Source organism: Simochromis diagramma, unplaced genomic scaffold (assembly GCF_900408965.1).
Source record: "Simochromis diagramma unplaced genomic scaffold, fSimDia1.1 OVJJ01000487.1, whole genome shotgun sequence".
Lineage (NCBI taxonomy): Eukaryota > Metazoa > Chordata > Actinopteri > Cichliformes > Cichlidae > Simochromis > Simochromis diagramma.
The window spans coordinates 3136809-3149570 of record NW_024387305.1 but is presented as its reverse complement, the minus strand read 5'-3'; the positions used below and the strand labels follow the sequence as shown (position 1 = coordinate 3149570).

General features: G+C 41.2%; 1 protein-coding gene across 2 annotated transcripts; it reads left to right on the top strand.

Moving 5' to 3' along the window:
• The first annotated feature begins 9 nt into the window (after positions 1-9).
• On the top strand, positions 10-12407 carry slc26a11 (solute carrier family 26 member 11). Of its 2 annotated transcripts, none has more exons than XM_040004462.1 (15): positions 10-143; positions 694-816; positions 992-1199; positions 1343-1535; positions 2317-2402; positions 4164-4380; positions 4474-4652; positions 4795-4867; positions 5448-5559; positions 5639-5694; positions 9639-9779; positions 10109-10236; positions 11184-11283; positions 11358-11491; positions 11595-12407. In XM_040004462.1, exons 3-15 carry the CDS (start codon positions 996-998, stop codon positions 11700-11702), a joined length of 1731 nt encoding a protein of 576 aa, XP_039860396.1. In that variant the 5' UTR covers positions 10-143; positions 694-816; positions 992-995; the 3' UTR covers positions 11703-12407. The 2 variants fall into 2 exon arrangements, with proteins under 2 accessions (XP_039860396.1, XP_039860395.1); XM_040004461.1 differs by having other exon boundaries at positions 947-1199.
• The last annotated feature ends 355 nt before the right edge of the window (positions 12408-12762 follow it).

Below are 12762 nucleotides of genomic sequence, written 5' to 3'. Positions count from 1 at the left end.
TCACGTGAGGAGAAAAAAAACAGGAAACGACTTATCTCGCGCCTAGTCAGCGAAATGTTTTTTGGAGAAGTGGGTTTAGCAAAAGGAACAGTAGAGAAGGACGTGAAAAATCACAGCCCAGCCAAGAGAAAGCATCACGCTGTGTAAGAATTTATGTTTTATTCAACTCTATTCTATTTTATTTACTCTTTTCTACTTTATTTTGGTCTGTTCTTGTCTATTTTAGTCTATTTTGGTTAAGTTCGGTTAAACACTGCGGAGTTATTTTATATTATATTGTCAAATTTCTATTTTATTCTGTTTTGTTTCATTTCTGTAGTATACGAATTCAGTCTCTTCTGTGCATTCTTCTCTCTTGCACTCAAACACATCACTGTTTTTAGTGTATTATCATTCTTTTTTGATAATTACAAGGTTGTTATAGTCTGGGTAACATAGACTCATAATCAGGCACAGTGGGAGATAAAGTATCAGTCTGAGGTCACGTTCACGTAAGACTGTGGACCTATCTGTTGGACTTTTCTGATGAGGGAGTTTATAGTTTGAAGGTAAAGGTGACTTCATGAAAAAAAAAAAAAGTCCTGACTGTTCAGATACCGGTATGCAAAGCACCCAGCTGTCATATGATCGCCATATAATTGTAAATGACACACAGTGAGCTTGTGAATGGTTCTTTTTTTGTGTGGCAGGCAGATCACAGCATGAACCTGAAGATAAGTCCTCGGCTTGAAGAAATGCAAACAAACAGGTTGACAGCTGCTTGCATGAGCAGCATCTTTGTGGCGTTTTCCTGAATGCTGGATATCTCAGCAGGAGGTAGGAAATAAAAGGAAAAAACAGAAACTTGGGCAGCACCCAGCAAAGCTGATGATATTTAAAGCTGAGGGGAGAACTCATGCTTTGTGTGTGGCTGTTGTTTTGTTCATTTTACTTTTTTCTGCTACAGATGTCTCTTTGCTGAATTTCTCTCCCGCCGGTCTTTACCTCTAAGTGTGATGCAGCAGTGTCTGATGAGAAGACAGTCAGCCCGGTGCTGCTGTTCCTACAGCACCCTGAAGGCCTGGTTTCCCATCCTCTCATGGCTGCCAAAGTACAACCTGAAATGGCTAAAGATGGACGTCCTTGCTGGTCTCACTGTTGGATTGACGACTGTACCACAAGCGCTGGCTTATGCTGAAGTGGCCGGCCTTCCTGTGCAGGTGAGTCTTAGGCTTTCCTTTAGGGTTCACCTCCCTCTGGATAACTAATTTGGCTTTCCTCTTTTCCTGAGACATGAGCTTTAAGATTAAAAAATAATTAGCTGCATAATTAGTTCAGACTTTATTTTATTTTCTGTCCACAGTTCGGACTCTACTCGGCCTTCGTGGGGGGGTTCATTTACACCTTTCTGGGAACCTCCAAGGATGTGACCCTGGGCCCCACGGCCATCATGTCCCTCTTGTGCTCCTCTGTGGTGGGAGGGCAGCCTCACCGAGCCGTGCTGCTCAGCCTCCTCTGTGGACTCATCCAAGCTGTGATGGCGTTACTGAGATTAGGTGAAATGAGTGCTCCCGAGGTCATGTGGAAAGCTTGTGATTTCAGTTTTGGGCTTTTCCTGAAAAACTTGTGAACCACTGAAAGCAAAACAAAATATTTTTTCACAATAACACACATTGTTGTGTGAGTCTGAGAGCACTGGTAGTTTATCACATCCTCCAGTATGTAAAATTTAAGGTGAAGTCCAAAAGTAAAAACAACATCACAAAAATCGAGTAACTATCATGTAGGAACTTAAATTTTAGAGGTAGACAGTCTACTATAAAATCTGTGGCTCTTAAATAGTCATCTGTTCATCCATTTTATTAGCCACATATCCAGTTCAGGGTCGTAGGGAGCTGGAGCCCCCTCACTGCTTTCATATGGCGTGACACAGGATACACTCTGGACAGGGATGGCACACAGAGATAGCCATTCATGCTCACATTAACATCTAGGTTAGAATTGCCATTAGCCGACCAAGCATGTCTTTGGACTGTGGGAGGAAGCTGGAGTGCCTGGAGCAAACTCCACAGGCACAAGGAGAACATGAAACCTTGTCTCATGTTCTCCTTGGACAGGACCCGATCCAAACTTAATTGTGCTGTGGGTTATTTTTAAATGACTTACTAGTCTTGTGTCATTTTACGGTAAAATGGCAATGAATGGGCAAACATTAGCTCCTTATCGAATGAGAATTTATATTTTTTCCTTAAAGAGTTACTGTAATATTTAAAATCTGGAAGGTTTAATGATGTCTTGGTTCTGTAAATCATCCACTACTTTGCTTCTCTTCTGCAGGTTTCCTTCTGGACTTCATCTCTTTTCCTGTAATAAAAGGCTTCACATGTGCTGCTGCAGTAACTATTGGATTTGGCCAAGTCAAAGTAAGAGTGAAAACATGCACACACAGCAAAAACTAACACACATACATAGAGTTATCTCAGCATATACAACACATCGAACTGTATGCCTCAGTAGGAAAAAAGTCTTTAAAAGAATGAAAAGATAAAAAGTGAGTCTTTATTAAAACAAAGCAGAAAGGAAAATATTATATAAATAAACAAGCCAGGATGGAAATGAAAGCAGAGAAAACAGGAAGGCATAACAGATGACACAACAAAGAGCAAGGGCCAAACTGAGGGTATAACTGCACCAAGGCAGATTAGGGGAACGTGGAACAGCTGGGGCAAATAAACACAGGTGTAAATAATCGACACAATGAGGCAGGGGGAGAAAGTAAGACTAAACACAATGTAAAGGAGACAAAATGGTATCAAAATAAAACAGGAAGAGAGGCACAATAACTAAACTGCAGACAGAACTAGCCTAAACGTAGGGGAACTGGCATAGAAGGAAAAGGTAGGAAACAGTAATTTGAACTAAATGCTCAAGACTGAAATGCTAAGGGAGTACACAAAGGTGAAAGTCTAAACCAAAACCAGCAAACTAAAGATAATGAAAAATAAACAGAACTTGAAAAGACCAAAAAACACAAAACGCTGGGTAAAAGACCCAGAATCATGACAGAAGAAGTGCTGAAAAATACACTGAGAAGCATACAGAATTTAAAAAAAAAAAAATCTAGAATGATCAAAACTAGCTTATTGGCATCTAAGAAAATAGAAAAGTCACCAGAAAGCACCACAATAATGATTTGAGCATTGGGTCGACCAGTGGTTAGTACTGTTGCCTTTAAGCTAAAAGGTTGTGTGTTTGAATCCACCTGCTGGGTCCTTTCTGTGTGGAGTTTGCATGTTCTCCTTCTGCCTACAAAACTCCTTATTGCTTTTTTTTTTTTTTTACTAGCACAGGCTCTGATGTACATTCCCGCTCTGCTTCAGTCAGGTTCTTGTACTTCTCTGCGGTTTAGTCTCTTAATAAAACACTTAAACACAGCAGTCTGCTCTCTACAAACTAAGCACATGGCTTTACCTCTGACTTTAGTAAATAAATATTTGAAAAGTCTGTGTCTTAAAACTCTATATTCTGCATCAGTGTTTCTTTATTAATTAATGCAAGTTGAAATCTCTTTGCTTGCACATGCATACATAAAATACAATAAAATTAATAGTTGCCTTCAAAAAAAAAAAAGGAAAAAGGTTGTGGTGTGGTTTCCCACAAAAATCACACCTATCAATTTCCCATTGACCTCATGCAGACAGGTCAAAGATGTGACCGGTGAGCACTATAATCTGTGTTGAGCTTTTACTGGTGGATTTGCATCATTGTTGGTGAACTGATTAACAATAAATGGCCTGTATTTGTATAGCGCTTTACACATCCAGTCATCCACCCATTCACACACTGGTGATGGCAAGTTACATTGTAGCCACAGCCACCCTGGGGCGCACTGACAGAGGCGAGGCTGCCAGACACTGGCACCACCAGTAGGCAACAGGTGAAGTGTCTTGCCCAAAGACACAACGACCAAGACTGTCCGAGCCAGGGCTCGAACTGGCAACCTTCCGATTACAAGGCGACCTCCCAACTCTTGAGCCACGATCGCACACGCGAATGTTTAGGTTATACTCAAAAGTGCATTTTGATTGCTCTGAGTGCGTAAACTCCAAAGAGAGAACTGCTCTTGCCCTCTCATTTTCCGTTCATAAAGTCAGTGGTTTTACCCGCTCTTCCTTTTTTTCTAGAATATTCTGGGAATCCAGGGTGTCCCTCAGCAGTTTTTCCTGGAGGTTTACTACACCTTCCACAAGATCCCTGAGGCCAGGATCGGTGATGTGGTTCTTGGTCTGATTTGTCTCGCTCTGCTGGTCACGTTGATGTTCATGAAGTCGAGTCTAACCTCTGACAGTGACTCCACCTGCTCCATGTATGCCAGGAAAGTAGTGTGGGCTGTAGCTACCAGTGAGTACCTTTGTGTTTGAGTACACGTGTCTCTCTTTTACAAAAAAAAAATTCTGTTCATTACATTTTTATTGTATTTCTTTATATCATCAGTGCGTAACGCTGCAGTGGTCATCGCTGCATCCCTCATAGCATTTTCCTGGGAGGCGTATGGTAATCACGTCTTCACGATCACTGGAAAAACTACCCGTGGACTGCCACCATTCAGGCCTCCACCCACCTCTGACACTACAGCCAACGGCACCATCGTTTCCTTTGGAGAGATGGTGAAGGTAAGGAGGAAACTGCCAGTAACCCGATGAAGACACTGGATCTTTTTGATAAATGATTGAGCTGAAAGTTTCACTTCCAGAATCCCTCTGCTCTCAGAAAGAGCTGCTGACTGTCTCGTCTTCCTCTCTGTGTGTTTTAAAGGACTTTGGAGGAGGGCTAGCGGTGATCCCCTTCATGGGCCTGTTGGAGAGCATTGCTATTGCGAAAGCATTTGGTAAGTAATGTTAGTCACTGGTTTCAGAGGATAATCATAATGATGGTGGTAATTCCTTGACGTTTCCACTTTTTCAATGAGGTGTCTTCAGACAGAATTAAACGATAGACATAAAATATGGTACAGATATTCACATTTCTTACCAGAATAATAATAAAAATAAGTATCTCCAAAACTAATAGCTGACAGTCCCATAATTTAACATGTTAAACTAACACTGTAAACATATAAAACTCCAATAGCAATCTTAATATTTATCATGTATTTAGCTTGTAAGTGCAACATGGCTGTCAATTTAAGGCTTCATCATGAAGATGAAATTAATAAAGATCAATACTTTATACATTTTTAAAAACAAAACATGTTTCAAAAGCATTTTTCTACTCATTAAATAGTTATTAGAGAGACTTAGACTTAGAGCTTTTTATTGTCATTGTGCAGTTTCTTGCACAGCGAAATTGGGTAGCTGAACCACAAAGGTGCTAAAGTAAGAAGATTAGATATTAGATAATAAAGGCAGCTAAAGAATGTTTTTCCTCATCACACTGGTGACTGATTTTAACTTAATGTTTCTCCTCAGCCAGTCAGAACAACTACAGGATCGATGCCAACCAGGAGCTGCTGGCAATTGGAGTGACCAACATCATGGGCTCCTTTGTGTCAGCCTACCCTGTCACAGGCAGCTTTGGGAGGTTTGTGTGTCTGTGTGTGTTATTTTCATAGTTATAATAACAGTTATGTTTATACTGACATGTTTTCTTTCACATCCAGGACAGCTGTGAACTCCCAGACTGGAGTTTGCACTCCAGCTGGAGGGGTTGTCACCAGTAAGTTGTGACACTTTCAGCTTTTACGTTTTCCTCTTCTGCCCCCTTGTGGCCATTTATGTTGTCATACAGCAAATTATCCTCACCTCACATTTCTTTAGTTTCTTTTTTCGTTATTAAGTGTGCCTATGCCAAAAGGCACACTTATTACTATTGCTCGGATTTATTATTATTATTATTATTATTATTATTTTCCTTTTTCCGCCTGAAATTTTGGACCGTAACTCGCCCCACAGTTTTGAGACAAGGTTCACATATGTTATATCATTGTGTGCGGCTGGAGCTGGAATGAGTCGCTATGACTTTTGGTGTTTATTACTTCTATAGGTTTTTAAATATGAATATTTTAATGCAAGTTTTTGCCCATTGGAATGAATGGGAAGCAAAGTGAAACTTAGCAAAGTGAAACTTAAGTTTCACTTACATTTGAAGTTAATTTGTGGTGTGTTGGCTCACTCTAGTGGTATGTCCCCGTATTTGGATTACCATAATGATGACAATATCAACGGCGCGCACAGCGTCGGTGCTTTCAGGAACCATTGGAATTCTTAAGGTTGCGCGAAGCATTGAATAGTTATGGTAACGGCAAGGGTGTATGCTTGGTGGGAAACTGCATATCCTACAAATTCATAGCACGCCTCTACCCAGTCAAACAATGGCGGCTGCCACTTGGTTTAATATATTCCTCTTATTCGTGTTTCTAGGTCACAAAGTAAACTTTTAAGATATTTTCAGGCGAGAATGTAGGTGTGTAAACGTCAAATATCTGCTCGTTTTGTCAAAACATCCCATATTGGCAACAGATTTTTCACGATGTTGGCTAGCTAGCCGGCTAGCGCCGCTTCACTCAAAAGCACCCAGGCTTGGCGTCTCTAACTCCTTTCATCCCCGATCGCTCCGCAAACAGTCTTTGTCTTAGCTGGACGTATTTTTCGTTTATATGGGCCGATGATGCTGGTCGATGAGGAAAAACTAACAGTTGTTTGGTGGTGGCTAACGCGGAGCTAGCTAGCCACCGGTATGTGTCTCTTTCCCCTCGTATGTGGGGAAAGAAACATGCGAGGCGGCCGCTGATCGACCGGTTTTCAGGCGAGAATGTAGGTGTGTAAACTTCAAATATCTGCTCGTTTTATCAAGGAGTCCCATATTTTATCAAGAAGTCCCATATCTCTCACGATGTTACAGCTAGCGCCGCATGGCAGCTAGCCGGCTAGCTGGCTAGCGCGGCTTGTGTGGCTTGTGACACCCAGGCCGGGCTGGCTCACACATAGGCCGGCTCACGCTCTCGTTCCACCCCCTAGTCTTTCTTTATGACTCTTGTTTCGCTGCTGGGTTTATTTTTCATTTATATGGGCTGGTGATTCATTTATTCATTTTAGTAACGATAAGAACAGTGAAAGGTGGTGGATTGTCCAGATGCTGTTCGATGTGGAAAAAATAACTGGGTTGTTTGGTGGTGGCTAACCCAGAGCTACAACGGAGGGCAGCGGTTCTCTGTCTGGTTTCACCCCCCTCACCCTCACGCCGCCGGTACGAGTGTCCGGTGAACTGAATGTCAGGTAAGATGTTATGTATATTTTCGTTGTGTTGACTTTTTACAATCAGTTACACTGGTCGTGTCCAAATTCATGGGCTGCATCCTCCTGAGGAGGTCGGGTAGGCCGGAAGTAAACGGCCGTGAAATTGGACGGTCTAGCCTTCAGATTAGCGTCGCCGCTGTCTCGGTGGAGTTTAATAAACTCAGCCGTCTGCTCCTTGCTATCTAAAATATAACAGGACACTGGCGTAAATTCTCGACTGTCTCATACTTATGTTTAATCAGGTTTCTGTTTGACGTTTAGTCAGCTGTGTAAAAACCAAGGAGGAGGGGGATTAATAAAGTTTTATTTTATCTAATCTAATCTAATAACTTTAATCTCAGCCAAACCGATTTACTCACGAACAAACAAAACACTGAAAAAAGCCCAACAATAACATTTGTAGGTTGTCTAAGTGAATTATATATTACATTTAACCCGAGTAGCGAAAGTCCGCGATGATCTGAAAATAATGTGCCGGGAGTTGTGCCGTTCTCGGCCGCATCAGTAACCCTCGAGCTCCCGGCTAGCTGTCGAGCTGGTGGGTAGCAGACGTCTCCGAAAACGTCGAAGCACTTTGGCAAATATGTGATATCTTGATAAACCGAGCAGATATTTGATGTTTACACAGCTACTTTCTCGCCTGAAAATATGTTAAAAGTTTATTTTGTGACCCAGAAAGATTACTAAGAGTAATTTTAAAACTTAGTAGCAGCCGCCATTGCTGGAAACTGGAGGCAGGAGGCTCCGGTCCATTCGCACCAGAACCTCTCGCCATAAGAACAGTTTCTTCCCCTCTGCTGTTGGACACATGAACAATAACCTTATGACTGTTCCCACCCCTAACACATGACCCTACGCTGTGTTGACTGCATCATTCCATGTTTGGCACTGATCACCACCTGCACTCATGTATATATCATGTATATACCTATCTATTTAGCCCTTTTAATTTTTAACTTTTAATTCTTATTCTTATTTTCATGTCTATTTAAGCGTAATTTATGACAGTATGTCTGCACTGAAGCACCGCAGCAATTTCCTAATGTTGTAAACCTGCCCAACATTTGGCAATAAAACCCTTTCTGATTCTGATTTGGCTGGGCCGCGCTATGAGTTCTGGGATATGTTGGGCCACGAAGGACACACCCGACCCGTCCTTCAAATTCGGGGAAAAGGAGGACGCATTTGTCGGCTGCATTCGGAGCAGTCTACGAATTTGAACAGCCTTCGGCGCGTTGCTGTGACGTAATCGGTCTACAAATGTGGCCTCAGGAGGATGCAGCCCATGAATTTGGACATGACCAATAAGTCGTACAGCTGGGTGGGTGCTGTGTTACTGATGGTGAACTTTATTGTATTCATAAGGTTAGTTATTGGGTTGCCAACCGCCCCGTGCAAGCGGAATCGTCCCGCATTCAGAGAAAATATTACACGTTTCGTATTGAGCTGAAAAGGAACACAGTTTGTCCCGTACTTCAGGTAGAATGGAAGAAGACACAAAGCTGGATTTATTCAGAACACTGTGTAAAAATAACAAAAAACAAAAAGTGAATGCAAAAGTGCATAAATATTTATTTTACGTGTTTGATGTGTGTGGCAGGGCGTGGTCTGCAGTGCCGCTGCAGGGGAGGTGGACCCACCTCAGCGGCATCTGCAATCACGCCTCTCAGGCGTAAAGTCTGTGCTCTCTCTTCCGTTTTTTTTTTTTTTTTTGTTGTTTTGTTTTGTTTTGTTTTTGTTTTTTTGGGTATGTGTCGGGCTGTAAGATGAAAAGCTACAGCCGGCTGTGTGGGTACAGCAACTATGTGTGAAAAGTGGTCCATAACGTAATGCTTCAAAGCGTGTTCATGCAAACATTGTCGGGTCTGCTTATGAACCTCTGCGCACAGCGTCTGCAAATCGGGGCTGTACGAAGTCACCCCATCTTTACACAAAACTGTAAGCTGTCATCTGTGAGGCGCGAGCGGTGTTTGGTTTAACCATAGTTCATGGTGGAGAATGGCTGCTCTGCTGAGTTTTGCTCTCTGTAGCCGTTTGAATGGCAAACTACACTGATTAGCGGCGGCATAGGCACACTTAAAATTTCTTCAGAAATTTTCGCTTTCTAGTTGGTGAAATTAAAAGGCTTATCGTGCAGGTTGGAGACACTGCAAGAACAATGTTTGTACAAGAATTCAAAAGTTTATCTTTCAGTCTGTCATAGCATCCTTCTTATTTAAAAAATAATAAAAATGCACCTTGAAGTCAAAACCAAAATAACAATCACATATTTTTTTGCTATTTTGGTGCAAATAAATATCATATTTTATGTTGTTTATACTGTTTTTAAATGTTTCATGATTTTCTTTCTCTTTATTGTTGCAGGTGTAATAGTGTTGCTCTCCTTGGCCTTCCTCATGCCGGCCTTTTATTACATCCCCAAAGCTTCTCTAGCTGCTGTCATCATCTGTGCGGTGGCTCCCATGGTGGATTACCGTGTGGTGGCTAAGATGTGGAGGATACGAAGTGAGTTTCATCTTGCTATTGTAATTAGTCAAGTCACTTTTATTTATGTAAGATATTTAAATTTAAAACAGAGTTTACCCAAAGTTCTTTGTATTCGACTATACAGAGTAGCCAAAATATATAAAAAGGATGTGGGAAAAAATGATTGAACTGAATTCAATTTGTCAACTGTTGTAAACTTTATATGGGAGGGAGAATTCTGGAGTCTGGAGCCAGACTCAGTCACCGTCTCAGTACCCCATTTTTAGGCAAGAACATAATATATAACATGTGTAACGTCTAGTATCGATGGCACTTAAACGTTAATGATGATGATTTATCCCCCATAGAGCTGGACCTTCTCCCCTTTTTTGTGACGTTCCTGATGAGTTTCTGGGAGGTGCAGTACGGCATCGTAGGAGGTATAGCTGTGTCTGGAGCCCTGCTGCTCTACAGTATGGCCAGACCCCAGATAGAGGTGCGTTATCTTTTTATGTCTGTGTGCAAGCAGTGTATGAAACTAGTCATGTGAAGTGAGTTTGTTTGACTCAATATCACGGGTAAAGGGTTAAAGTGGTTCACAAGCATAAAACAGGAGAAAAAAAACAATTAAGAAGGTCACAAATATTAAGTCTTAAAATGGTCTTAAAAGTCATAAAATACTAATCCGTAAAGTACTAAAAATGTAAAAAATACATGAAAAGAGAAAGAGGGGAGGGAGAGAGGAAGGACGCAAAAGAGGATAATGATTAAGGATGATTTGACCGTGAAAATGTCTTAAAAGAGGCACATAAGATTTCTTTTTTGTTAGTATTTGCCTGGGTTAAACATTTGCTTTTTGTAGGCACGTGAATCAAAGCTGGATCCATCCTTATCCACCCAGAGAAAAGTCATCATAGAGTTAAATTGTGATGTTTTGCTGCTTCTTCCTGTCACACCAGTGTGTGATGACTGGCCCAGCTTCCAGCAGCTAAACTCTCTCAGACTGCATCTTATATCAGGACCAAACTAGAACCCAGATGCAGGAGAACACTGTGTTGTTTCGTAGTGGGGTATTCACCATTTCAGTTTATTTTAGAGCCAGTGGTGGGAAAAAGTCTAAATACAAAATGCAGAATGTCCGACCGTCTGTTCATGACCTCTGCTGAAGCGCACTTGGGTTCTGCAGCAGGACAAAAGACACCAGCGAGTCCACCTCTGAGAGGCTTAAGAAAAACTAAATGAAGAACTGGAATGTCAACAGAACTTTGAGACTTTGTATGAACTTCTTAAATTTTGCCCTGCCAATACTTAATAATGAATAAGCTAAAAATAAAAGTAGTAAAAACTAAAACTAAACATTTTTCATAACTTTGATGAGGACACATTTGAAATATGTGGTATCAAACAAGACTAATGCTGTAATATTGCATTTCTGCATTGCAGGTGACTGATCACGGCGTGTTGGTGATGGAGTTGAGCAGTGGCCTCACTTTTCCTGCCACCGAGTATCTCAGCCACATCATACACACTCGGGCTCTGCAGGGTAATGAAATGCTTGATAGTCTGTGTGGGCACATTTCAGTGTTTCCTGCTGTTTACTTGCTCGTCTTTCCCCAGTGTCTCCACCACGGTCTGTGGTGCTGGACTGCTCTCACGTCAGCCTCATCGATTACACAGTGATCAGTGAGCTCAGGGACCTGCTGAGGCAGTTCAAACTCCGAGAAGTGCATCTGATTTTTGCCGGATTGCAGGTACACCCTTCAGTCCTTAAAAACCTTTAATCCTTACTGAATGAGTTCATATCTTTTCATCATCTTTTGCTTTCCCCTGCCTGTGTCTTCCTCCCTCCTTCAGCCCTCTATTCTGAAGGTTCTCCTGGCAGCTGATCTGGAGGGCTTCAGGCACAATCACAGCGTGGACGAGGCACTGCAGGTGGAGTCGAGGAACCTTCTTGATGACTAACACAAAAACTATCCAGTTACAGCCTGGAGAGGAGAGATGCCCCTAATCTGGAATTATAAGGCTCTTAAGACCTCAAAAAAATCTATAAACTACCTCCAGGGAGTAATTTCTCTGCAGTTTGCAGCGACTGCCACTGACCAAGTGAAGAAATAAGGAAATCTGTTAAGTTTACAAACACTGTCCACTGCACAACAACTTTGGAGCACAAGTTTAATATAATGTCTGTAAATGTAAATAATATAATCTATTAATATCTGACTGTGTAAGTAATAGTGGATATATGTGGTATAATTTTGCTAATAGATGTCTGTGTGGTGTTTTAAGGTCGAAAGTCCAGAGTGGGACCAAATATGTTCTTAAAAATAAGAAGTTACTGATTAATGAACTGAGCAAAGTCAGGCTAACACAAGTGCCATCTATCGTTTTATTTATTTATGTGTAAAATGTACTGTAAGGCAGTAGTCTCTCATTTTATGTTGACAAAGAAATGCTTCTAGGTGGGAAAAAGACAAAACTTTTCTCTTTATAAATAAATTATTCCAGTGTTGCGAGAGACCTGGTGCACACAGCCTCCCAGCCAATGACAGCTGGGACAGGATCTCTAGTTCAGTCGTTAAAAAAATGTTGAAGATGAGTGAATTATATTTTTAACCCAAATCATCACATTTATACAAAGATTTTTCCTGAATAAATCATTAAAAGTTATTTGTGTTTCTGTGTACATGCAGAATTTTCTTTTCATTTATCATTTATTCTTCTATTTAATGATCATTAGTTATCATCACTTGTCATGGGCATGATCCTTGGGCTCACCATGCAACCGTGCTGCAACTGAAGAGCTGGTTCAGGGTTCTTTTCCATTTCTATTAGTTTTATTTTTGCTAGTTTTCCTTCCAGTTTGCTGCCACATCTTTTCATAGTCTGTTCATAACTCTCCCCAGAATGCAGTCGTTTAAAAAAAAAAAAAGTACGCCATCTTTCTGTTCTAGTTTTACACATCAGGACACAAGTTAAAAAGTCATCTAGTCTTCACCAGATTTTGAAATAATTTAAATAAAAC

Coding starts and splice junctions, on each gene's coding strand:
- slc26a11 (XM_040004462.1), top strand. CDS start 996: ATGCAGCAGTGTCTGATGAGAAGACAGTCAGCCCGGTGCTGCTGTTCC. Junction 5,695..9,638: donor AGCTGGAGGGGTTGTCACCA/GTAAGTTGTGAC, acceptor TTATTGTTGCAG/GTGTAATAGTGTTGCTCTCC. Junction 9,780..10,108: donor TAAGATGTGGAGGATACGAA/GTGAGTTTCATC, acceptor TATCCCCCATAG/AGCTGGACCTTCTCCCCTTT.